This window comes from Gopherus flavomarginatus, chromosome 1 (genome assembly GCF_025201925.1).
Source record: "Gopherus flavomarginatus isolate rGopFla2 chromosome 1, rGopFla2.mat.asm, whole genome shotgun sequence".
In the NCBI taxonomy this organism is placed as follows: domain Eukaryota; kingdom Metazoa; phylum Chordata; order Testudines; family Testudinidae; genus Gopherus; species Gopherus flavomarginatus.
Window position 1 is genome coordinate 178881190 of NC_066617.1, and position 27459 is coordinate 178908648.

General features: G+C 47.9%; 1 protein-coding gene across 2 annotated transcripts in view; it reads right to left on the bottom strand.

Moving 5' to 3' along the window:
- Positions 1-27459, bottom strand: part of POU2F1 (POU class 2 homeobox 1) — a 216109-nt gene that overhangs the window by 8588 nt on the left and 180062 nt on the right. For both annotated transcript variants that reach the window (XM_050958002.1, XM_050957992.1), the window contains exons 11-15: positions 19328-19473; positions 16724-16903; positions 8221-8326; positions 6945-7290; positions 6020-6108 (exon numbers count right to left, since the gene is read on the bottom strand). In XM_050958002.1, coding sequence (XP_050813959.1) covers positions 6020-6108; positions 6945-7290; positions 8221-8326; positions 16724-16903; positions 19328-19473 — 867 coding nt within the window. The remainder of the gene's footprint in view (positions 1-6019; positions 6109-6944; positions 7291-8220; positions 8327-16723; positions 16904-19327; positions 19474-27459) is intronic.

A 27459-nucleotide genomic window follows, 5' to 3' on the forward strand; every position in this document is an offset into this window, starting at 1 on the left:
TATTCATTTTTACCTATATCTCCCTAACACATTTCTCTACATAAAAGTAATCCAGAGTTTGTTTTTAACAAGATATGTCACATAAAAAAAAGAATAGATGTTATGAAATATTTTAATGCCTTATAGAGTGTATAATCCTAACTCATTTTCAAACTATCTGCAAAAAACTGCTTTTATCTGCTTCTGAAAAGCCAGGATCTGTTCTACAGTAACTGTTTGTTGTCAGCCTCATGCAGCTTAGGGCATGTCTACACTACATGATTATTCCGATTTTACATAAACCGTTTTGTAAAATAGATTGTATAAAGTCGAGCACATGTGGTCACACAAAGCACAATAATTCGGCAGTGTGCGTCCACGTACTGAGGCTAGCGTCGATTTCTGGAGCGTTGCACTGTGGATGGCTATCCCGTAGCTATTCCATAGTTCCCGCAGTCTCCCCCGCCCACTGGAATTCTGGGTTGAAATCCCAATGCATGATGGTGCAAAAACAGTGTCGTGGGTGACTCTGGGTAAATGTCGTTACTCATTCCTTCCTCCGTGAAAGCAACGGCAGACAATCATTTCGCGCCCTTTTTCCCTGGATTGCCCTGGCAGACGCCATAGCATGGCAACCATGGAGTCCGTTTTGCCTTTTGTCACTGTCACCGTATGTGTACTGGATGCTGCTGACAGAGGCAGTACTGCAGTGCTACACAGCAGCATTCCTTTGCCTTGGCAAGGTAGCAGAGACAGTTACCATCCCTATTGTACCGTCTGCCATGCCACTGTAAATTGGCGATGAGACGATGGTTATCAGTCGTTCTGTACCGTCTGCTGCTGTCATCGGTGCTCCTGGCTGGCCCTCGCTGAGGTTGGCCGGGGGCGCAAAGACAAAAATGGGAATGACTCCCTGGGTCATTCTCTCCTTTATGTTTTATCTAAAAATAGAGTCAGTTTTGCCCAGAATATGAGGCAAGTGTACTAGAGAACCAGCGTACCAGAGAACCAGAGAGCACAGCCGCTCCATGTCAGATCTTGCAGAAATGATGAGCTGCATGCCATTCTAGGGGGTGCCCCTGCAACAACCCCACCCGTTGCTTCCCTCCTCCCCCAACCCTCCTGGGCTACCGTTGCAGTGTCCCCCCAGTTGTGTGATGAAGTAATAAAGAATGCAGGAATAAGAAACACTGACTTTTTAGTGAGATAAAATGGGGGGAGGCAGCCTCCAGCTGCTATGATAGTCCAGGCAGGACATTAAACGGTGGCGGGGGAGAGGAGCCCAGCCTCCCGCTGCTATGATAGTCCAGGGAGTACAGAACCTTTTCTTTAGACATGAAGGGAGGGGACTAATGGAGCTCAGCCCCCAGTTGCAATGAGGAGGACGGTTACCAGCCGTTCTGTACCATCTGCCGTGAATGACCGGGAGTCATTCCTATTTTTACCGAGGCCAGCCAGGAGCACTCACAGGATGATGAGGACGGCTATCAGTCATTCTGTACTGTACCGTCTGCCGGATGGGAGGGGAGGGGAGAGGATGCTGCTGTTCAGTGCTGCAGCACTGCGTCTACCAGCAGCATGCAGTAGACATACGGTGACATTGAAAAAAGTCAAGAAACAATTTTTTTCCCTTTTCTTTCACGGGGGGGAGAAGGGGGGGGGTAAATTGACGAGATATACCCTGAAACACCCTGGACAATGTGTTTGACCCTACAGGCATTGGGAGCTTAGCCAAGAATGCAAATGCTTTTCGGAGACTCTGGGGACTGTGGACAGCTGGAGTCCTTAGTACCCCCTCCCTCCCTCCATGAGCATCCATTTGATTCTTTGGCCTTCTGTTATGCTTGTCACACAGCACTGTGCTGTGGGCTCTGTATCATAGCCTGGAGATTTTTTCAAATGCTTTGGCATTTCGTCTTTATAACGGAGCTGTGATAGATTTGTCTTCCCATACAGCGTTCAGATCCAGTATCTCCCGTACGGTCCATGCTGGAGCTCTTTTTGGATTTGGGACTGCATCGCCACGCGTGCTGATCAGAGCTCCATGCTGGGCAAACAGGAAATGAAATTCAAAAGTTCGTGGGGCTTTTCCTGTCTACCTGGCCAGAGCATCCGAGTTCAGACTGCTTTCCAGAGCGGTCACAGTGGTGCACTGTGGGATACCGCCCGGAGGACAATACTGTTGATTTGTGGCCACACTAACTCTAATCCGACATGGCAATACTGATTTCAGCGCTACTCCTCTCGTCGGGGAGGAGTATAGAAATCAGTTTAAAGAGCCCTTTATATCGATATAAAGGGCCTCGTTGTGTGGACGGGTGCAGGGTTAAATCAGTTTAATGCTGATAAATACGATTTAAACGCGTAGTGTAGACCAGGCCTAAGTAACTGCTCAAGCATGTGGCATAATTCAACCATGTGGTACCAGATGTCTTTGGAGCATCACTTCACACTACCCAGATCAGCTGCAGTTGGATTTTGGCTGGCAAAGGCTGAGCAGCTGAAGCTAAGCAAAAGCTGTTTCTAATTTTTGTAAAAATATAAAAATAAAGTTCCTATCTAGAATAAAAATTAAAGGCATCTTGCTGGATACTATCAAATCTTAAAAATATAAACCTGAGCATGAGTCACCTGATTGTTCTCAGAATTTCCCATCTGAATGTACTCAAAGCATCAGCACAGGGTGAAATGTCTGGCACCAGTGAAACTGCCCTCCACTGTTCTGTCACCCTATAACAGGACCAGTACTTATACAGAAAAACCTCCCTGAGAGCACTGGATAAGATTTTGCAGAAATTGAAATGGCTCTAAGGGACTGATCCAAAACCAGCTGAAACTGAAGGGGGTCTTTCCATTGACTTCAATGTGCTTTGGATCAGGACCTTGGTAGAGACACATTGCTCTATCCTATTGGCAAGAGAAAGGCCTATTCAAGGAACCTAGAAGCGAAAAGGGGTGTAACACATATTCACACAGAATGGGAGCCACTACAGTATTTCTACATGGAGTGCTTCCGCCGACATGCACGAGCTGAAATTGAAGAAAAGCAACATCACTTGCCCCATAACCTCAGCTATGCAGAACAACGCAATCCACAGCCTCAGAAACAACTCTGACATCATAACAAAAAAGGTTGACAAAGGGGGTGCTGCAGTCATCATGAATAGGTTGGAATACGAACAAGAGGCTGCTAGACAACACTCTGACCCCACATTCTACAGGCTATTACCCTCTGACCCCACTGAGGATTACCAAAGAAACTACACTGTGTGCTCAAGAAACTCCCTAAAGCAGCAAAGGAACAAATCTACACTGACACACCCCTAGAGCCCCAGCCAGGGGTATTCTATCTGCTACCCAAAATCCATAAACTGGGTAACCCTGGACGCCCCATCATCTCAGGCATTGGCACCCTGATTGCAGGATTACCTGGCTATGTAGACTCTCCTCAGGCCCTATGCTACCAGCAATACCAGCTATCTTCGAGACACCACTGACTTCCTGAGGAAACTACAATCCATTGGTGATCTTCCTGAAAACACCATCCTAGTCACTATAGATGTGGAAGCCCTCTACACCAACATTCCACACAAAGATGGACTACAAGCCATCAGGAATAGCATCCCTGATACCATCATAGCAAACCTAGTGGCTGAAATTTGTGACTTTGTCCTCATCCACAACTATTTCAGATTTGGGGACAATTTATACCTTCAAGCTAGTGGGACTGCTATAGGTACCTGCATGGCCCCATAGTATGCCAACATTTTTATGGTTGATTTAGAACAATGCTTCCTCAGCTCTCGTCCCCTCCCACCCCTACTCTACTTGCACTACATTGATGACATCATCATCTGGACCCAAAGGAAGGCGGCCCTTGAGGAATTCCACCAAGATTTCAACTATTTCCAACCCACCATCAACTTCAGGCTGGACCAGTCCACACAAGAGGTCCACTTCCTAGGCACTACAGGGATAATAAGCGATGGTCAGATAAACACCATCCTATAACGGAAACCTACTGATGGCTTTAATTACCTACATGCTTCCAGCTTTCATCCAGATGACATCACACGATCCATTGTCTACAGCCAAGCTCTAAGATACAACCGCATTTGCTCTGATCCCTCAGATAGAGACAAACACCTACAGGATCCCTATCAAGCATTCTTAAAATTACAATACTCACCTGGTGAAGTGAAGAAACGCATTGACAGAGCAACAAGGGTACCCAAGAAGTCACCTACTACAAGACAGGCCAAACAAAGAAAGTAACAGAACGCCACTAGCCGTCACCTACAGCCCCCTCCAGCGCACCATCAAAGTTCTAAAACCTATCCTGAAGGATGATCCCTCACTCTCACAGACCTTGGGAGACAGGCCAGTCCTCGCTTACAGACAGCCCCCCAACCTGAAGCAAATACTTACCAGCAACTACACACCACACAACAAAAACACCAACCCAGGAACCAAACCCTGCAACAAATCCTGGTGCCAACTCTGTCCACATATCTATTCAAGGGACACCATCATAGGACCTAATCACATCAGCCACACCGTTAGGGGCTCGTTCACCTGCACATCTATCAATGTGATATATGCCATCATGTGCCAGCAATGCCCCTCTGCTATGTACATTGGCCAAATCAGACAGTCTCTACGCAAAAGAATAAATGGACATAAATCTGATATCAGGAATCATAACATTCAAAAGCCAGCAGGAGAACACTTCAATCTCTCTGGTCACTCAGTAACAGATCTAAAAGTGACAATTCTTCAACAAAAAAAATTCAAAAACACCACCAACGTGAAACTGCAGAACTGAAATTAATTTGCAAACTGGACACCATCAGATTAGGCCTGAATAAAGACTGGGAGTGGTTGGGTCATTACAAAACCTAAACCTATTTTCCCTAATACTAATTCCGCCCCCGCTCCCCCCTGATTACTTGCAACTTTTTGTCAACTGTTTGAAATGGACCACTCATTACCACTTCAAAAGTTATCTTTCCTCCCTTAGTATTCTGCTGTTAATTCAATTGTCTCATTAGACTGACCTCACACTTGGTAAGGCAACTCTCATCGTTTCATGTATTTATACCTGCTCCTGTATGTTCCACTCCATGCATCTGATGAAGTGGGGTCTAGCCCATGAAAGCTTATGCTCAAATAAATTTGTTATTCTCTAAGGTGCCACAAGGACTCCTCGTTGTTTTTACAATATGAAGGTTACTTAACTTGTTTGAGAAAAGCATTTTTAAATTTTGATGCTCTTTAATAGTTACAAACTACCTCACAAATCTACCCAGAGTTCAATTTGCCATGAAATCTCCCTCAAAATAACATATTTTTCTCTGCTCTTTGTGCACTTGGGACAAGATTTTTTTTTTAACTGAATAGCTACATTTAGTTTATAAATAAATTGCCTGATTTTCAGAGGTGATGAGTATCCAAATGGTTCTCAGTAAAGTCAATGGAAATTGCTGGATGCTCCACACACCAAAAAAAAAATCAGGCCACTCACTTAGACATTTAAATAAGGAATTAATTCCTTATTTTACGGATTTATAGCTCCTAATTAAGAACTTTAGATACACATTTTGAAAGTCTTGATCTTGGATCTGTGTGTTCAGGTTTCTTGTTCTCTGAATTCCTCTGCTATTGGCCTTGATCAAGGCAACTATACTAAAGCATCTGCTAAATGAGCTGTAAAAAGTAGATCTCTAAACAGCTTGTTAAAATTGTCCCTCCACGTCCACTGAGGGAGAGGAGCAAAACTAATGCAGCGCCCAGGCACTCCCTGCACCACATTCTTCCTTAACGTCACCATCAAATCCCTGAGATTGTATACTGTCCTAACCTGCCTCCCAACTTTGTATCTTACCATTCACAATTCTAAAAAAAATCTCTGTGCCATCTTTGTAAAGCTTCTGTCCCTGACTACTGAATGTTGGGGTTCAGGAATGTTGCCTCTATTTTTTTGGTGAGTAAAACACACAAGTAACAAAATCAGTTATATATTAAAAGGAATTTTACTAACCTTGAATAGTTGCCAGCGTACTGTTGCTCATCAGAGCTGGGCTGAGAGCACCGCCTAGCGTCCCTGGATTGAGACTGAGTAAGGCACCTCTGTGATACCAAGAAAACAGGACAGGAGATAGATCAAGGGAGGTTGTGTTACTATTCAGAGACCATCATACAGAGAAAGAAGGTAGAATTCAAGGGTCTGATTTAAAAAAAAGCCTTGCCTGTAGTATTTTAATTTCTCTCATACCACAATGTGGTCTTGGATAAACCCTTCACAACTGCCTTACAACACTGTGCTTAACAACAAGCCTGAAGAACAGGCACCCCAAAAGCACAGATTGTAGTGTATTACTGCTGTGAATTACACTCAAAGTGACTTCTTGGGACACTGCAACTCTTTAGAGAGCTATTGGAAGGAAATGAGAATAAAGAGAAATTGAAAGAACTACAAGGCATTTACAGCAATATTTTTTTAGTCACACAGCATCAACAGAATGATTTCCAATAAATATTCAGATGTTCTCCATCTTGCTCTGGGTCCAAAGGAACAGAACTGAACACAGGGGAATGAAGGGACTCTAAGACGCCAATTCAATTTAAAGTTAGGAGCATGGGTAGTGTAGTTTACTGTTTCATTGCTGTAACCACTAGTCAGAGCTCCTTGGCTCTACACCCAGCTCGGTCACTGACTTAATGTATGACTGATCAAGTCACTAAACCTTTCAGCTTCCTCATCTACAAAATGGGGCTAACATCCCTATAGGGGTGTTGCAGGGCTTAATCCATTAGTATTTGTAAACCCTTTGAGAAGTGTAGGTGAAAGATGCTGAAGTGCAAAACACAGTATTAAAAAATCATGATGAATAGAGCCCATGCAAATAATTCCAAGCATTGCTATTTTCTTCATTTATCATCTAAAATGCAAAGACAAGCCTTACCCAGCTGCAAACTGTGAGGGTGCCATCAAGCCTGGGTTTAGTCCAGCTGCAGCAGCCATGGCAGCGAGACTTGCATTTGCAGGCAACTGTGCAGCGCCTTGTAGTGCAGCTGCTGCCGCTGTTTGCAACCCTGATGCTGTCACCATCACCTGGCTGGTCCCAAGAGGGGAGGACAAGGGAGTAGAGGTTGTCTGTGTTGTGCTGGTCTCACTGGCACTGGATGCCTCGGAAGTGGAGGCTGAGGCAGAAGGGGAAGGACTCAGAGAGGGTGAAGTCACTGCTGAGGAAGCTGGAGGTGCTGTAGAGATCACGGTTGCTGTGTTGTTGGAGGTGGTTTCTGTTGTGCCTGGAAGGAGGATTCCAGTTAGAACAGTTCAAAGCACAGGCATGCCTGAACAGAAACTTCTACCAGCTGGACTGGTCAGCACAGGAAATAGGAAGTGAGACAGACATCTCACTGTGGGACTGAAGGGCACAGTGAATTCAAGAGAGGGGGACTAGTGAGTGTGGATCTCAGATCACAATTGTCTCTTCAGGAGGAGGCTGGGTGGCTCAGGTTGGTAATGGGAGTGCCTTTCGCTTCTAGGACACCACGGGGTGCCAGTCTCAGCAGAGAGGCCAGACTGAACAGCCATGAAAAATGAATTACTCCAACGTAGGACTGAGGCACATTGGCAGGGCAGTGTAAGGGAAGCTTGCACAGCAGTTGCCCACATAGTCATTTCAGTGGCAAAACAGAGGCCTTCACTTTCTAGGACTGTCAGTCCAGAGTTTTCCATCAGTACTGAATTGCTTTTTAATTAAAAATGTTTAAAAGGGTAACATGAGAGTGAGATGAGAGGAAGGAAATCAGACTGAAGTCAAATGAGTATCTGGGCAGCAAGAAGGGAAATCCTCCATATTGTTTCTTTGCATTTGTATACCTAAGCTATCTTTGCGAGTTCCCAGAGAATCCTTTGCTCCCCACAAAGCACTCCTTTTGTACTCTATTTTTCACTTTCAGCTAGGCAGGTTATGGCATCTGAGACTCCTACACAACATGTCTTACAAGAATACAGCAAATCCAAGAGCCAGTTCTCTAAAGAGATTTTAGACTGCAACACAGGAACATCAAAAATCTCAAAAGATTGTTCACCTTAAAATCTTTATCTGTTTGATATGTAGACGCCACCAGTAATCCACTGGACTTCCATGCTATTATCTGAATTGGTTATCCCTGACTGCAGGGGTTTTCTGAAAAACCTGCTGTGCTGATGCAGCTTGGGTTGTATCTTACCTGTGACTGACAGACTAGTGACAGTAGCACTAGTTAGAGGGAGCACAGGGTTGACAGTCAGAGTAGTAGCTGCACTGCTTGTCACAAGGCTTGGCGTGGTTGCCACCTAGAGGTTAGAAGAGAACATAACTGTGCATAAGAAGGAAAAGAGTTACCTGACTTGGGTTCTTATCTCCCCATCCTCAACCGAAGATGAGGATAGGAAATGATATACATTTTTTAAATTTCATTCAATTGTTTTAGTGCTTCAATAGGCAGAGTCTAGGCCCACATTTGCTCCACTCACGGACCTGACAACGAACAGCAGCAAACCCACCACACACATACTGTCCCGATAGCTGAGTGGTGGTTCATCAGGAACTAACCATCAACATACAGCATCTCAGGATTTTCAAATATCCTCATTTAACAAGAGGCAAGTGTTCAAGGAGCTTTTCTATACATGCTTTTTCTGATACTTCTCAAGCTTGAATTCACTTACTCTGATTGAAGGCACTCCACGCACCAATGCATCCTAGCCTAATTTGTCATATAGGTGTTTTACCATTGCTAAGTGTAGTGTCTTGTTTTACCTTTAACAACCAAATTATCTGAACTTTTGTGTATTTCCTTGGTTTGAAGGACATCTTTCAGAGCATTCAAATGAAATGAACTGCCTTTACTTCTGGACAACTTAATGGAAGAAAGCTATAAATAAACTGAAGGGAATTCAGAGAAAATCAATCATTGTAATTAATGGGCTGGAGGGATTGATTTATTAGGAAAGACTAAAAATTAAATATCCATATCAAGGACTAGAAGTGTATGTATGTGCATACAAGACATGCTAATTGTCTATAAGTATCTGAAGCATATGTACATCAATGAGGAAAAGTTATCAGTTATACCCTCTTGGACAACCCAAAATATGAATAAGGGATAGCACTAAACAAAAGAAAATGTATGTAAATTATCAGGAAATCTTTCTAATAGGGAAATCTGTAAGACTGATGAATATTCTCTTAAAGGAAGTGATTACTGTCGCTTGACATGTTTAAAACTAGGTTGGAGAAGGATGACCCTGTTAGCATATTGCTCTAACATACTATGAACAAAAAACAAAACAAAATAAAACAGCTAGAGCTGCAGCACATCTCATCAACATGGCTACTGTGAGCATATCAAACCTGTCCACCATGCTCTACACTGGATTCCTATAGAACACAGAGTCAAGTTCAAGGTCTTGATCCTTATCTTCAATGGCCTGGGCCCAACATATCTACAATAGTGCCTAAAACTCCCAGATGAAAAAACAGCGTTGACACTTCTCCTCAGGCATAACGTAACTTTACACCACAAGGTAAAACGTGTGGTTGCAGGCAACAGAATTTTCTCAAGGGCTTGTCTAAGACAGGAATGAACTCCCACAGGAACTAAAACCATCACAAACCTCACCACCTTCTGCTCCAAGTGCAACGTGCACATCTTCTACCTTGCCTTCTCTAGCATAAATACACAGCAACATGTACAAAAAACAGAAGAAAACACCTTCTAAAACAACTACACTACACACATAATTTCATCCCTGAGGAGAGGATGACAAAAAGAACAAACCACACATGACAGATGTTAGTCATGACATTTAATATATTGCTGGATGGTGCTCAGATACTACAGTGATGAGGGCAGTATAAAATCATATGTAGAATAGACTAGCTAGAGGCTACATGAAATCCACAGACTTCATATTTTCAGAAGCACAGCTACCATCTCCAGATAACAACAGACCTCCCTGAACAATGGTGGCATGGAGCTCAAGGAACCTGATGAATGCACTTTGTTCTTCTTCGAGTGATTGCTCATATCCATTCCAGTTAGGTGTGCGCGCCGCGCGTGCACGCTCGTTGGAAGATTTTTACCCTAGCAATTCCGGTGGGTTGGCAGGTCGCCCCCTGGAGTGGCGCCGCTATGGCGCTGGATATGTACCCCTGCCGACCAGACTGCTCCTCAGTTCCTTCTTACCGCCTGTGTCAGTCGTTGGAACAGTGGAGCGTGGCTTAGCTGTTCTCCACTTCCCTAGCTTCTCTTCGTTCACTTATTGTATATAGTTGACTTAGTCCATAGTGCAATTAGTTTTATAGTTGTTAGTTAGTTGTTGTACATAGTTTAGCGGGGTTTGGGCTCTAGCCCTTCCCCGCACCCGGTGCCGGGCCCATGCCCGGTTCACTAGGGTTTAAACTGTGCTCGGCCTGTAAGAAGCCGATGCCCACGAGCGATCCCCACGACTCTTGCCTAAAGTGCCTCGGGGACTCGCACATCTCCAACAAGTGCCGCATTTGCAAGGCCTTTAAGCCGTGGACTAAAAAGGAGAGGGACTTTCGCTTAAAAACTCTTATGGAGGCAGCCCTTAACCCTCCGTCCTCAGCACTGAGCACTGACAGCGCTCCTCCGGCACTGGACCGCGCCGGCTCCGCCAAGACACCTTGGCACCGGCCTCCTCCGGTGCAGGGATCTGACCGAAGGCCTTCAGCTTCTTCCATACCTTCGGTGCAGACTTGTTCTGATCGCCCGGCACCTACCCCTGCTGCGGCACCGACGACCGTGGTACCGTCGACTCCGGTCCTGAGAGGGCTGTCGAGTCCAGTCCAAGAGAGGTCCCCGGTGAGACCCGTGGTCGAGCTGACGGTCCCCTCCACACCGGAGACATTCTCCTCGGCCAGGGACCTTATTGCGATGACTGAGTCTGCCCTGCCTCAACCCCCAGCACCGCCGGTGAGGGTTCTGCATTCCAGAGGCAAGCCTGCCGCTATGAGGCCTCCTTCGCTGGAGTCGACGAGCCGGCACTGGTCTCAATCCAGGTCCCGGCACTGCGCAAGGTCTCATGGACGGTCCCGATCTCGACACCGCTCGCAGTCCCGGCACCGCTCTCCCAGGCGGCACTGGTCGTACTGGCGGCACAGATCCACCTCTCGTCCCGGTCGGTACTCTCGATACCACTCCGGCTCTAGGCACCGCTCCCGGCACCGAGACTCTCGCAGCCGGTCCCGCCGCAGATGCTCGAGATCCAGGTCGACCTCCCGGCACCGCGCTGGTTGCAGGTCCCGGTCTCGGCACCGATACGATTCCCGGTACTGATCCCCGGCACCAAGGAGATCTCCAACGACGGGAGTGAGGGACTCTTACTAGCCTCGTTCGGCTCCTCCATGGCCGTGCCGACAGCCGTCCGTGTCTTCTCAGGCGGATAGTGCATACGCCCCAGACACCGACGTGCCTGCTGCCTTGTTCAGCGAGCCCCAGCCTCAAGATCATGGACCGCAGCAGTGGGGATTCTGGACGCCTTGGGCGTACCATCAGGCCCAAGGTCCTCTCCCAGGTCCACCGCGCTCGTTGGCCTCAGAGCACAGGGTACCGGAGGCCACGATTACCCGTCCTCCCCCTCCTCCTATGGAGGAAGGGCTGACCCAGCCTCAGGGCTCTGAGCTCCCCAGGGAGACGGACACGATCCACCAGGCGGAGCCCTCATCAGACCCGCTCGTTCCAGGTCTCTCCTCTTCATCCTCCCCTGACGAGGCTGTAGCTGGAACCTCCTCCAATTGACCTCAAGGGCCACCAGGACCTCCTCAGGCATGTTGCACGGAACGTGAACTGGAAAGTCGAGGAGGTCCCGGAGGTCCAAGACCCAGTGGTGGACATATTGTCATCAGATGCCCCCACTAGAGTCTCCCTCCCATTTATTAAGACCATACAAGCCAATGCCACTATGATCTGGCAGTCTCTGGCCTCTGTTCCGCCCGCTGCGTGAGGGGTAGAGCGCAAATACATGGTGCCCTCAAAGGGTTATGAATATCTATACGTACATCCTCCTCCTTGCTCCCTCATCGTCCTGTTGGTTAACGAGAGGGAGCGCCATGGCCAGCAGGCCCCAGCCCCTAAATCGAAGGACGCGAGGCGTAAGGACTTGCTCGGGCGAAAAGTGTACTCTGCGGGGGCCCTCCAGCTCCGTGTGTCCAACCAGCAAGCCCTCCTTAGCCGCTATAGCTACAACACCTGGGTGGCAGCGGACAAGTGTAAGGAGCTGCTTCCGCAGGACACGCGACAGGAGTTCTCGGCGATACTCGATGAGGGGAAAAAGGTCGTGAGAATTTCCCTCCAGGCTTCCCTGGACGCTGCAGACTCGGCCGCCAGGACTCTGGCGTGACTATGCGCCATATCTCGTGACTGCAGGTCTCCGGCCTCCCCCCGGAGCTCCAGCACACTATTCAGGGCCTTCCATTTGAGGGCCAAGGGCTGTTTTTGGAAAAAATTGACCCTAGGCTGCAGAACCTAAAAGACAAGAGGGTCATTATGCGCTCGTTAGGGATGCACACGCCAGTAACTCAGCGCAGGCCCTTCCGACCCCAACAGCACCGCCCTTACCCTCAATCCCAGCAGAGGTAAGACTTCGCCAGATGGCGCAGAAACGGCCGCCGAAGACAATTGGGCAACCAAGGGGGCCAGAACCAAAGCTCCTCCAAGCCTTCTTCTGGGCCAAAGCCTTCCTTTTGAAGGTGCGCCCGAGGGCGTTGTACCAGTTTCTTTAAAGGATCCGTCCCAGCCCTTTTCCAACCGGCTTTCCTTTTTCCTCCCTGCGTGGTCCCAGCTAACATCAGATCGTTGGGTCCTACGCACGTTGGAACTTGGATACCACCTACAATTTATTTCAAACTCCCCCTTCCACCCCCCACCCTCGTCCCTCTTCAGGGACCCCTCTCACGAGCAACTCCTCCTATAGGAGGTGCAAATGCTCCTCGCTAAAGGAGCCATAGAGGAGGTACTGGAGCACGAGCGGGGCAAGGGGTTTTATTCCCGCTACTTCCTAATCCCCAAGGCGAAGGGAGGTCTCAGACTAATCCTCAATCTGCGGGGAACTCAACAGATACATGGTAAAGTTGAAGTTCCGTATGGTATCCCTGGGGACCATTATGCAATCCCTGGATCCTGGAGACTGGTACGCCGCTCTCGACATGCAAGATGCCTACTTCCACATAGCCATCTTCCCACTTCACAGGAGGTCCCTCTGGTTCGTGGTCAACCGGCAACGTTTTCAGTTCGCGGTCCTCCCGTTCGGCCTCTCTACAGCCCCAAGAGTATTCACCAAATGTCTGGCTGTAGTCACCGCCCACCTTCGCCGCAGTCGGATACACGTGTTTCCGTATCTAGACTGGCTTATCCACGGGACCTCCGAGACGCAAGTCCTCAGTCACGTCCGCATTGTCAAGAACCTTTTCCTATATCTAGGTCTAATGATCAATGTGGAAAAATCGACTCTAATCCCCACTCAGAGGATAGAGTTTATTGGTGCCACCCTGGACTCGACTCTTGCCAAAGCCTGCCTACCACTGCCACGGTTCCAGGCTATGACGGTCATCATCCAGAGGCTGCAAACGGCGCCGTTGACTTCGGTACGCACTTGCCTCGCTCTCTTGGGCCACATGGCAGCCCGCACGTTTGTAACAAACTACGCAAGACTGTGCCTACGGCCCCTCCAGTCCTGGCTCAGCTCGCAATACTGTCCAGCCAGGGATCCTATGGACATGGTTGTCACCATTCCCTCGACCGTCCTAGACTCCTTCCAGTGGTGGCTGGATCCCTACATGGTGTGTGCGGGGCTCCCATTCCATCCGCCCCAGCCCTTGGCATCCCTGACAACGGACGCATCATCCCTCGGTTGGGGGGCTCACCTCAGGCACCTATGCACCCAAGGCCGTTGGTCATCTCACGAGCTGGACCTCCACATCAACGTCCGGGAGCTGAGAGCGGTCCGCCTCGCTTGTCAGACGTTCCGACAACACTTACAGGGCCGTTATGTGTCAGTATTCACCGACAACACAACGGCCATGCACTATATAAACAAGCAGGGTGGCACGAGGTCTTCACCCCTGTGTCAAGAAACCTTACGACTATGGGACTTCTGCATAGCCCATTCTATACACCTCAACGCGTCCTTTCTCCCGGGAGTTTGGAACAAGCTGGCGGATCACCGCAGCAGATTCTTCCTTTCCCACGAATGGTCCCTTTGCCCGGACATTGCTCTTTCGCTCTTCCGGAAGTGGGAGTTTCCCTGGATAGACCTCTTTGCATCTCACGGGAACAGGAAATGCCAGACGTTCTGCTCCTTTCAAGACCTCTCACCAGGTTCAGTGGCGGACGCCTTCCTTGTGCCGTGGACGACGCACATGCTCTACGCCTTTCCACCATTTCCGCTCGTCCACAAGGTCCTACTGAAAGTACGCAGGGACAAAGCCTGCTTGATCATGATAGCTCCAGCATGGCCTCGACAGCACTGGTACACCATGTTGCTAGACCTATCCATAGCCGACCCTGTTCCCCTGCCTCTTCACCTGGATCTGATCACCCACGACCACAGCAAGCTCCGTCACCCGGACCTTCAGTCGCTCCACCTCATGGCATGGTTCCTGCGTGGCTGACCCAGTCTGAGCTGCGTTGCTCCACCCCAGTGCAACAGGTGCTCCTGGGTAGCAGGAAGCCTTCCACTAGAGCGACGTATTTGGCCAAGTGGAAGCGTTTCGTGTGCTGGTGCGTGGAGCGGAACTTCCGTCCTGCCGAGGTCTCCATATCCAACATCTTGGATTACCTCTGGTCCCTCAAACAAGAAGGCCTGGCGGTATCATCTCTGAGGGTCCATTTGGCGGCCATCTCTACATTCCACCCGGGGAGGATGGCTGCTCGGTGTTTTCTCATCCGATGGTGAACCCCTTAAGGGCTTAGAGCGCCTCTACCCTCAAGTACGGCGCCCTGCCCCTACATGGGATCTTAACCTGGTTCTTGCCAGACTCATGTCCCCTCCTTTTGAACTGTTAGCAACTTGCTCCCTTCTCTACCTCTCCTGGAAAACCACTTTCCTGGTGGCCATCACGTCCGCGAGACGGGTCTCGGAACTTGGGGCCCTCATGGTGGATCCCCCGTACGCTGTGTTCCACAGGGACTAGGTGCAGTTGCGATCGCATCCGGCCTTTCTCTCCAGAGTGGTATCGGCCTTCCATGTTAACCAGGAGATCTTCCTCCCTGTCTTCTTCCCAAAACCGCATTCGTCTCGCAGGGAGCAGCAGCTACACTCCTCAGACATCCGTAGAGCGCTCGCTTTTTATATCGAGCGAACCAAGCCATTCTGCAGAACACCCCAACTCTTTGTTGCGGTGGCTGAGCGTATCAAGGGGCTACCTGTCTCCTCGCAGCGGATTTCCTCCTGGGTAATGTCGTGCATCCGCGCCTGTTACGACTTGGCTCACGTCCCCTCGGGCCACGTGACTGTGCACTCCACCAGGGCTCAGGCCTCATCGGCTGCTTTCCTCGCTCACGTGCCCATTCATGAAATCTGTCGTGCAGCGACCTGGTCCTCGGTCCACACCTTTGCCTCCCACTATGCCCTGGTTCAGTAGTCTAGGGATGACGCAGCCTTCGGCTCCGCCGTGTTGCACCCTGCGACATCTCACTCTGCTGACCCCACCGCCTAGGTAAGGCTTGGGAATCACCTAACTGGAATGGATATGAGCAATCACTCGAAGAAGAAAAGACGGTTACTCACCTTTGTAACTGTTGTTCTTTGAGATGTGTTCCTCATATCCATTCCAAACCCGTCCTCCTTCCCCACTGTCAGAGTAGCCGGCAAGAAGGAACTGAGGAGCGGTCGGGTCGGCAGGGGTATATATCCAGCGCCATAGCGGCGCCACTCCAGGGGGCGACCTGCCGACCCACCGGAGTTGCTATGGTAAAAATCTTCCGACGAGCGCGCACACCTAACTGGAATGGATATGAGCAACACATCTCGAAGAACAACAGTTACAAAGGTGAGTAACCATCTTTTTACTTATGTTTTCAGTAAGTTTGTGTTTGCTTCAAACATAAGGTTTAGAAAATGAGTTACAAAGATTAGCTAAACTCTTTTTTCACTTTGATATACATTAACCCTGCCCAAAAGGGACACAAATAGTAGAATCAGGTTTGGGTGACTTAGTCTGCCAACTACTGCCTAGAAATTGATAGGATCTATTGCTGATTCAATGCATTAATGTGACTGAAACAAGATGGAAAGGGTGGAACTGGGTAGCATTTTTTTCCTTTTACAGAAAGGGGTTTGGATAAGTACACCGATATGGAAAAGAATTCAAACACGAATTATGATTTCTTAGCATATCTCCAAAGCAATAATATAAACTGCATCTTTGCGAGTTGTATTCAGTCAGCTGTGAATTACTGCCAGAGCAAGTTAGGAGTTCAGTTTGGGTATTTAAATAATGCATTCACACTGGCTGATTTGTAACATTTACTTTTCATTTATAGTACACAGTGGGAATCAGTAAATATAATATTGAAAATGCCAATTAAGTATCACAGTTACATTTGTGAGCACAACTCTGCTGCACAGAGCAGGTGAAAAATGTGTGTAATTCCCATTATTGCCAGGAGGAGAGGAGTGACTGATCTTTTCCAATGTGCTGAGCTATCTTCATTTCTTGATTCTTACCAGTGAGGTTGGGCAAGGGAAAATTGCTTTGATGGGAGAGCTGCTGGTTCCACCGCTACTGGGTGGGTTGATCCTTTTCTCCTTCTGGCGCCGGTTACAGAACCAAACGCGGATCACCTCCTTCTCCATGTTCAGCTGGTCAGCTATCAGGGTGATCTCCTCCGAGGTAGGCTTTTGGTTCTGAAAAATGAGAAATATTTGAAAATCATGGAAATTACTTTGATGAGCGCTGCATTCTAGGTCCAGCATAGCAGGATTCTAAACTAAAGAACTGGAGGAAGGAACAACATATAGCTGGAATAGGCCTTCCTGTTTTACCAAAGCAGATGTCAGGAAAGGATTAAGCAAAAGTGGGACCTGATGGACCATCCTTCCAATCCCCTAACCTCAGATGGAGCCTTCCTTCTGTTCAGCATCCCCAACACTCAGAACTTCCTTCTTCTCATCCAGCTCCTCCCCAACTAAACAGACCGTTTTTTTTTCCTAGCTGCCAACTCCCAAGTTTGTCATTTTACAGTTCTCACTCAGCTCCCCAAATGCTCCTTCCTCTATGTTGCATCCAAAACCTCTTCTGCTTTGACAGGGGTAAGCCCTCTCCCTGAAATGCCTCCTTACTACACTTTCCCAACGTGACTGCTACTGAACATGAGTGTTTCCTCTAGTACTTCCTGAGCTAGATTCTCTTTTGTGTTCAAGCAGACAGCGTGCCATTTACTGCTCCCTGACACGGGGGCTGGTCTGTGCTGGCCCCATAGTTAGTGCGAGATACCTTGGGCCTGCACTAACCTACACTACTTGCCTAGTGACCCTAAGCTCTGCTATGCATCCGACATGTGCCTTAAACATGTCCCTTCAGAGAGAATAACCATAATTTTGGCAAGGCAGAAAGCCAGGGATGAAGCCTGAGACCTTGCAGTAAGGGGAAAGACTTTCATCACCTCATGGGGAAGGGAGAGGCATCAGTTATGATCAGATGATCTGCAAGTTGTCTGCACTGAGAGCACAATAAAATGATGTTCGGGAGGCACCTGCAGAGGTGAGACTTGGACTCTAATTTATCTTGCACCTGTGACCACAGTACTTAAATTACCAAAGTTACATACAGTCAACTAAGAGTCTAAACATAAATGATGTTTGGTTCTCTTTCCACCTTTCCCAAGTGCACAGACACTTATTTCCTTTTCTTTTCTCCTTCCTGGTGTGCACAATATCATGGCTTAATCCACTGCCTGATATCCTTGAGTAAGAAACTAAGGGGAAACAGAGCCGTCAAGAACCAATGGGACAGCACTTACATTTTTTTATTTTATTAAAATTAGGTGAATACAGACCATTTTGCTTGGTACAATATTTACTATTTCTCCTTCCTTGGTACATACACTTTACTAAGTGGATTGAAAGATTGCCTAAGTATGGCCCTCCCTCTCTGAGCCTCTCATGAAATGATACTCTCATGGTGGCTGGGCCTTTAAGGGAAGTCAGAGACAAGACTACTCATGACAGCTCCTGTAAGAGAGAATGAGCCAATTTAGTTACTGTAATTAAATCCCTTGGTGGTTGGTTGACAGCTAATTAATGAGAACGATAAAGGTCTGGCTCATAGAGACAGAAAGTTCATGAGAGCTATTTTCCTCAGAGAGTTCAACAGAGCCAGGGGCCTGGAAGGCATGAGGGACAGGGAACTCCCGAACAGTGGCAAGAAGGCCAACTACATGTTGCCCTAGAAAAGAGGTGCAGTTGACATAGTAACAGACCTCTGGCTCTGGAGAAGGATTATTCCCAGATAGTGTCAAGAAGGATAACTCCAGGGAAAGGAGTTCAGCTGACAGAACTTTGCTGTAGGGGAATGGTGGACCCAGAAGTGGAGCGAAGTTTTGCTTGTATTTTCACTGAGCCTTTGGTTAATAAACAGACTTCTCAGTAGAGGTATTGTTCCCTGCGAAAAGCTTCATTGAACTTGTTGATGACATTCGGGGAAACGGAGGGAGCAACTACAGCACCACACTTGGCCAGTGGAAGCGCTATAGGGCAAGTACACCCTGTGACAGATTTGTAACTGTTTTGCAATACACTTTCACAACTCACTACAGATCTCCCCACCCTTTAACAGGAACAATATGTCCACAACATACAGATTGATACCCCTGCAAATGTACGAACACACAGACTAACACAGCTAAAGATATCAGCAGATGCACACAACAATAAACTTATATTGTGCTTTTCAGTTAAGGATTTTACAAACCTTGTTTTATATCTGAGGAAACAGAGGCAGAGTGATTATATGATTTGCCTAAGGTATCACAGCAAAGCTGCCACAGAACATGAGGGATGAGAACTGAAGGGTTCTGACTCTCAGTCCTGTTCCAACAACTAGATGACAGACACAGATTGAAGATATACTAATTTAAATACTTAATGTCTATTATATTTAATATGCATCTTAAATATATTATTTCTTATATTGTATCCACAAGAATCATTGCGTATCTTAAAATGTTTCCTAGCTGAAGAATTCTTTTCACCTTAATGGTCATGTTTTTGAGCAAAGCCACTATTCTTCTTTATTACAAATTGGCTGAGTAGAGCAACTGATTCACTGACCTCCAGAAAACTCTTCTCTAAGGCCACACGTATGTTGGTCTCTATGCTGGTGCGTTTCTTCCTCCTACGGTTCAAGCCCTCAATCCCCAGCCCCGGGGAATTCAGGGCACTTGGGCTGGAGAGAGCTGAATCAGATGAGAGATTTTCTGAAAGAGAACAGAAGAGAGCATGTATCAGTAAGAGACTTTGTGTCAGTGCACTGCAATCCAATTAAAGGATCCCACACATTCTACCTGTGTAAGAGATGGCAGAATGCACCCCATATTCGTTCCAGACCTCGGTGGGCTCCTTCACAGCAGAGGTATTAACCTGGTATTACCATTTATATCTGCAATTTACAAGCTATGAATAGGGCCCTGTGTCCTTTGTGACAAACAAAAAATGACTGCTCACCTTGTGCAGTAACTGTGGTTCTTCAAGATGTGTCCCCCTATCGGTGCTCCACTCTAGGTGTGACAGAGCCTCCCACATCTTTGATTAGAGAGTTCTCATTGCAGCATCTGTTCGTCCCATGCGTGTGTGACAGTCCGTCCTGGGCCCCATCCCATTGTTATATAGCACTGCATGGGTGAACTGCCCTCAGTTCCTTCTCTACCATGAAGCCCCATAGCAGAGAGCTCTGAAGCAGATGGGAAGGAGGGCAAGTGGTGGAGCACCTATAGGGGGACATACCTCAAAGAACCACAGTTACTGGACAGGGTGAGTAACCCATTTCTTTTTCTTCTTCGAGTAGTGTCCCTAAGGGTGCCCACTATAGGTGATTACCAAGCAGTACCATCTAAGGTGGAAAGGGTTTTGGAGTCGAATCCAGTACAGCAGAGATTACAGTCAAGCCAAATATATCGGAGGCAGAGTTGTGGGTGATTGCATAGTGTTCAGGGAACGCATGCGCAGAACCCCAAGTGGCAGCTTTACATATTTCAATGATCTGTACGTTTCTGAGGAAGGCCATGGAAGTAGCAATGGACCTTGTCAAATGGGTGCGTATGAGTGAGAGTGGCTCAATGTTATGAGATAATAAGAGTCTGAAATCTTGGATGCAGAGTCCTTTGATGTGTGTGTAAAAGACGAATATCTTCTCAGTCTTTCTGAAGACTTTTGTTCTGTCTAGATAGGCGGTCAGAGCTCTTCTGACATACAGGGTATGTAGTATTGCATCCTGGGGATTCATATTCTGATGGGGTAGAAGTCAGGAAGTGAATGGTCGGTCTGATGTGAAATGCAGAAGAGATCTTAGGTAAGCATTTAGACTGAGGTCAAAGCATGATCTTTATTCTTAAAAAACATCGTGAATGGGCTGTATGCCATCAGCGTCCCTAGTTCACCAACCCATTGCGCTGATGTGATGGGTATCAGGAATGCTGTCTTCATAGACAAATGGAGTAGCAAGCAAGAAGCCAAGAGGTTTGAAGGGCTGTCTTGTGAGGTATTTAAGCACCAAGTTGAGGCCCCATATTTGAGATGGACATTGGACTGGTGGGTAGAGGTTTCCCAGCCCTTTGAGAAACCTTGTTATGGTCAGGTGGATAAAGATGGACTAGCCCCCTATAGATGGGTGAAAGGTCATGATGGTTGCCAGGTGGACTCTTATTGAGCTCACTGATAAACCGAAAATGTTTAGGGCTTAGATGTAGTCTAGTATATCTGGAAATGATGCAGTCTATTGGTGAAAGCTGTCTACAGCCACACCCAACAGGCAAAAGGAGACCATTTCTCACAATATATGTAGCCAGCAGATTGTTTCCCGCTGTGTAGCAGCATTCTTTTTACATTGTCTGAATAGGCTGTCTCTACCTCGTGAGCCATCAAATTAACCATGCTTTGAGATGATGTGTCGAGATTGGAGTAAAGAATCCTCCTGTGCTAGTGGGAGAGGAGGTGGGGAGTGTTGCGAAGAATGATTGGAGGGCAAGGAAGGTAGCTGTAGGAAGTAAGAAAACAACATTTGCCTGGGCCATGTGGGGGGCTATTAGGATGACTCTGGCCCTGTCTCTCTCTTGGCTATTAGGGGAGTTGGAGGGAATGCACATGGTAGGTTTGACAACCACTGAAGTTGAAAAACATCCCCTAAGGATTGGTGGCCTAGTCCGCCTTTGAGCAGAAGTGGGTGCATTTTTTATTTGCATCTGTGGTAAAAAGATCTATCGGGAGGGGGGTGGAATATGTGGGATCTATTTTCCCATTCATGGTTGTGGAGGAATTGTCGGCTGAGTGCATCTACAGTCACATTCTGGATACCTGGGAGATACGCTGCTGTGACAGTAATCTGGGTTTGTATGCACCAATTCCAAAGTTTGAGTGCCTCATTATAAAGGGAGGGAGATCTGGCTCCTCTGGGCAGCTGATGTAAAACATGCACGATATATTGTCCATCATGATTTTTATGTGTTTTCCTTTTATTAGTGGTTGGAATCAGAGATAAGCATATCTGACTGCCTTGAGTTCCAGGAGACTGATAGGTAGCGTCGTCTCCTGCGACATCCACTTGTCTAGGATCATGTAAGCGTCTGGACGCACTCCTCACCCTAGCAGAGTGTAGAAGGAGGATATGTGAAAGGAACTCCTGTGCAAACATTGTGATGGTTCTTCCACCAATCAAGGTATTGTTTCACGAAGGCAAGTACACAAAGGAGCATATGTAGACTGTGTTTGATGGGCGAATAAATGGTTCTGAGCTATCCACGGAGGCGGCATATTCTAAGTCAGGCATGCTCTGTCATGAAGATCATGGCCGCCATGTGGCCCAGTAATTGAATGCAGTTCCTGACCATGATGTGTGGACTGAGTTGAATCATGTTCGCTGTGTTGGAGGGGGCCACGAACCTGTGCTGAGGAAGGTAGGCTCTTGCTGTCACTGAATGGAGATGTGCCCCTGTGAACTCTAGGTTCTGTACTGGGGACAATGTGGATTTATGTATATTCACTTGTAGACCCAATTGGAGGAAGATGTCTATGGCCTTGGAAGTTACCCAAGACGTCCTCTCTACGGAGCAGCCTTTAGGAACCAATTATCTGGGCAGGGAATACTAAAATATCTTTCTTGTGGAGTTGGTCTGCTACCACCAACGTGACCTTCGAAAAGACTCCGGGGCAGATGACAGATCTAAGAGGAACACTCAATATTGGAAGTGATTCTGGCCAACAATAAAACCAAGGAATCATTTGTGGGATGGGCAGGTAGATATACATATCCTGAGTGTTGAGGACTGAAAACCAATCCCCTTCCTCTAGTGAGGGAATTATTCTCTACCGTGGACATCACCATTTTGAATTTCTACATCTTTACATAGGATTAGTCTCAGGTCTAGGATAGGTCTCCAGTCTCCACTCTTTTTTGGTACCAGGAAGTACCCTGAATATAACCCCCTGTGCTGCATGGGGACTGGTTTTATAGCTCCCCAACATAAGAGAGCACCTATTTCTTGGCACAGTACACTCTCATGAGCAGGGTCCCTGCAGAGGGATGAGGAATGAGGGTGGATGGCAGAACTGAAGAGGCTTGAGTAATCTGTGGAGACAATCTCCAAGACCCACTTGTCCATAGCGATCAACTCCCAAGACCGCATGAAGTGGTGAAGGCGGTCACTGAAGGGGAGAGGGGGAGGGCAGATGCAGTGGGAGAGGATGAGGATGGTAATTCAGACCCTTGACCAACACATCAAAATTGCTGCTTGAAGATGGACAAGTCCAAGGCAGAAGGCTGAGTAGCGGATGGTTTCCTTCTCTGGAACCTTTGCCTTCTTTGGTTCATACGCCTTCTGAGGGAGGAGGAAGGGGGGGGGAGGGAATCTCTGCACTGTCTGGGCTTGATGAGTTTGCTCTTGCATGAAGGGGCATAAATGTCAAGAGAATGCAAAGTTGCTCTGGAATCGTTCAATGTTCACACAGACTCATCCATCGATCTGCAAACAATTTAGAATCGTTGAAATGAAGGCCCTCGACTGTGTCTGAACCTCCTTAGGGAAATAAGAGAGCTGGAGCCAGGAGACTCTTCTCATTACCAACGCTTTAGCCATCAAACAAGCGGTGGTGTCAACAGCATTGAGGGAGGCTTGCAACATTGTTCTGGCCAATAGCTGGTCTTCCGCCATAAACGCATGAAACTGCTCCCTGTGTTTTGCAGATAGGAGGTCAACAAAGGATATGAGTTTGATATGGTTATATTTTGCCAACAAGGCCTGATAATTTGCAATTCTGAATTGAAGTGAGGCTGAGGAGTAAGACTTTCTCCCGAATAGGTCCAGATGCTTGTGGCCTTTATTGTGAGGTGCTGATTTAGTGTGGTGCTGCCTAAAGCTTTCATTCACCACATCTACTACCAGGGAGTTAGGTCAGGGGTGGAAAAATGAAAATTCCAAGTGTTCTGCTGGGACATAACACTTTTTGTCCGTTCTTTTACATGTAGGTGGAATGGACACTGTACTGGTGTGTGCCAAACAATACTCATGGATGTAAAAGTCTTATTAACAGGTAATACTAGACAGGCCACTGATGGTGAATGGAGGATATTGAGCAGCTTATGATGAGGCTCCGTAACCTTCTCAAGTGGAATCTGTAAGGCATCTGCAAGTCTCTTGATCAGATCCTGGAAGTGTTTAAAATCATTCACCAGGGATGAGAGGGAAGACATAGCTGCTTCATCTGAGGATGAAGAGGATATATTGGCTGCACGCGAAATCTCTTCATCAGCTCTAGGCTCTGGCTCCTCAAAAGATTCCTCCTAAGGGTCAGGTCTTCTGAGGGGAGCAGGTGATGCCAACTGTTCTTGCCCCTGGTGGGTAGTACTGGATGTCCTGGAGAACTGTTGACTATAAAGAGCCCGAAGTCCCAATATGGCCAAGGAGGAGAAGCATAAGGCATTGATGGTGCTCATACTAGTAAGGCACTGGTGGCAATCATGGGCCGTGAACAGTCCCAGCTTCAGTCAAAGCCTCTGGAAAGGGACCTCTGAAGGAGTGAGGAAGAGAGTCCTGGACCAACATTTGTCAGATTGAGGTCAGGTCCTCAACAGAAGCCTTCTCCTCTGATTCACTCAGGAATGATGGAGTACCTTGAGAAATCTGAGGTGAAATAAGTGGTGCCAGGAACACCTCAGGTGATCTGGGTGTCCTCAATATTGAGAGCACATTGGAGCTGAGCAGTCTCTGATACAAGCAGGTCCCGAGGAACATGGAACTCCTGTGGTACTGTGAAGGGCATCAGTACTGAGGCTGACAAGTGCAGTACAGTAGTTGTGGCTAGGGGTGTTGTTGGTGCTGTAGACTTTGATGTTGCCAAGTGCTTTGTGCGCAGTTGGAGCCTGAATGGGCTTCTTTGGTACTGAGGGAGCAGAGGAAGAGCTGTTCTTCCTGCTTTTGTCTGATGCTGGTATCGAGGGTGTCTCAGAAGCTGAAGTCCTGCTGCCATGCAGGCTAGCTGTGCTCTGGGTACCAGTGGGACCAGGAGCCTCATCAGTACCTAACTGGAAAGCCAGTGGTGCCAGACTAGCAACAGTCTTGGCTTTTTAGAGGTAGAATCTCTACCTGGTGAACCTGGGGCAAATTCCTTCGAGAGCTTGTGAGAGGAGTCCTGTATCTTCCTCTTGGGCATCCTGGAAGTGTGGTGTTCAAAGACAGCTGACTTACCTGGGGACTGGTGTACAGTGAGGGTCCCTTGATCTGTATCAGAGGCTGGACGTAGAAGGCTCCCCATCATAAGGAGGCAAAGCTTAATTTCTCAGTTTTTCCTGGCTCTTGATTTCAATGCCAGGCAAAAAGTTATACTTTTGAGTGACATGCGACTTCGCAAGGCCCCAGATATATCATGAATGTCTGACACTAACTAGGATCATCTCCTGGCATGATAAATAGTGTTTAAAGCCTGGACAAGCAGGCATCGCCATGCAGACAGAAAACGTCTAACCATCTAAAACTTATCAAAATAAATATAGAAATGAGATTTTTTTTTAAGAAAGGAAAGAAATTAGAATAAAGGAAATTATTGACTACAATGAAACAACGTTAATATTAACACAACCACTAACTGACAGTAAGGTTGAGGAGATCTGAAAGGACAACTACTAGAGGTCAGTCTCAGGCCAAGGTGATTGAAAAGGAACCGAGGGTGGTTTGCCTGCGCAGTGCCAGATAAAAGACGGTTACTCACCTTTGTAACTGTTGTTCTTCGAGATGTGTTGCTCATATCCATTCCAAGTAGGTGTGTGCACGCCGCGTGCACGTCCGTTGGAAGATTTTTATCCTAGCAACACTCGGTGGGTCGGCTGGGCGCCCCCTGGCGTGGCGCCACTATGGCACTGAATATATACCCCTGCTGACCCACCCGCTCCTCAGTTCCTTCTTGCCGGCTACTCCAACAGTGGGGGAGGAGGGCGGGTTTTGGAATGGATATGAGCAACACATTTCGAAGAACAACAGTTACAAAGGTGAGTAACCGTCTTTTCTTCTTCGAGTGCTTGCTCATATCCATTCCAAGTAGGTGAATCCCAAGTCTTACCTAGGCGGTGGGGTGAGAGTGAGATACTGCAGCGTGTAGAACCGCAGAGCCGAAGGCTGCGTCCTCTCTGGATTGTTGCATCAGGGCATAATGGGAAGTGAAGGTATGTACTGAAGACCACGTAGCTGCTCGACATATCTCCTGGATGGGTACTCGAGCTAGGAAGGCGGCCGAAGAGGCCTGCGCCCTGGTGGAATGGGTGGTAATATGCCCCGGAGAGACATGAGCTAGATCATAACAAGTACAGATGCATGCCGTTACCTATGACGAAATTCTCTGAGAAGAGATGGGTAGGCCTTTCATCCAATCTGCCACTGCCACAAAAAGTTGGGGCATTTTGCGGAAGGGTCTCGTCCGGTCAATGTAGAAGGCGAGTGCCCTACGGACGCCGAGGGAATGCAACTGCTGTTCTCTACGAGATGTCTGCTGTTTGAGAAAGACCACTGGGAGGAATATGTCCTGGTTGAGATGGAAGGCCGAGACGACTTTAGGGAAGAACGCTGGATGTGGATGTAACTGCACCTTGTCTTTGTGGAACACCGTGTATGGTGGGCCCACCATCAGAGCCCGAAGCTCAGAGACTCTTCTAGCCGACGTGATGGCCACAAGGAAGGCTGTTTTCCATGACAAATACAGGAGCGAGCAGGTCGCCAGTGGCTCAAATGGAGGAGTCGTAAGTCTTGTCAGGACCAAGTTGAGGTCCCAGGAAGGGGCGGGGCGTCGTAGTAGGGGGTATAGATGCTCCAAACCTTTGAGGAACCTTGAGACCATAGGGTGGGAGAAGACGGAGTCAGTACCTTCTCCGGGATGGAAAGTAGAAATAGCCGACAAGTGCACTCACAATGATGAGACAGTGAGACCCTGCTGTTTAAGATACCAGAGGTAGTCCAATATAGTGGGAATGGGAACCTCCATGGGTGTTGTATTTTGTGTTTGACACCAGCAAGAAAAACGCTTCCACTTGGCCAAGTACGTAGACTGGGTGGAAGGTTTTCTGCTACCCAGGAGTACTTCTTGCACTGGGGCAGAGCAACGTAACTCCGACTGGGTTAACTATGCAGGAGCCACGCTGTGAGATGGAGGGATTGCAGGTCTGGGTGGTGAAGCCTGCCATGGTCCTGTGTTATGAGATCCTGATGCAGGAGCAGAGGGATCGGGTTGGCTATCGAGTGGTCCAGCAACGTGGTGTACTAGTGCTGTCAGGGCCACGCAGGGGCGATTAGGATCAGGTGAGCCCTGTCCCTGCGGAGCTTTAGGAGAACCCTGTGCACCAGTGGGAAGGGTGGAAAGGTGTACAGCAGCTGGTCCTTCCATGGGATTAGGAAGGCGTCCGATATTGAGCCCGGGGCTAGACCGTGGAAGGAGCAGAACTTCTGGCACTTCCTGTTGTGGGAAGCGTAGAGGTCTATGTGGGGAAAACCCCACTTCTGGAAGAAGGAATGCAGAACGTCCGGGCGAAGCGACCACTCGTGAGACCGAAAGGATCTGCTGAGATGGTCTGCCAGGGTGTTCCGGACTCCCGGGAGGAACGATGCTACAAGGTCTATAGAGTGGGCTATGCAAAATTCCCACAATTGGATCGCCTCCTGACAAAGGGGGGAGGATCAAGTCCCGCCCTGCTTGTTGATGTAGTGCATGGC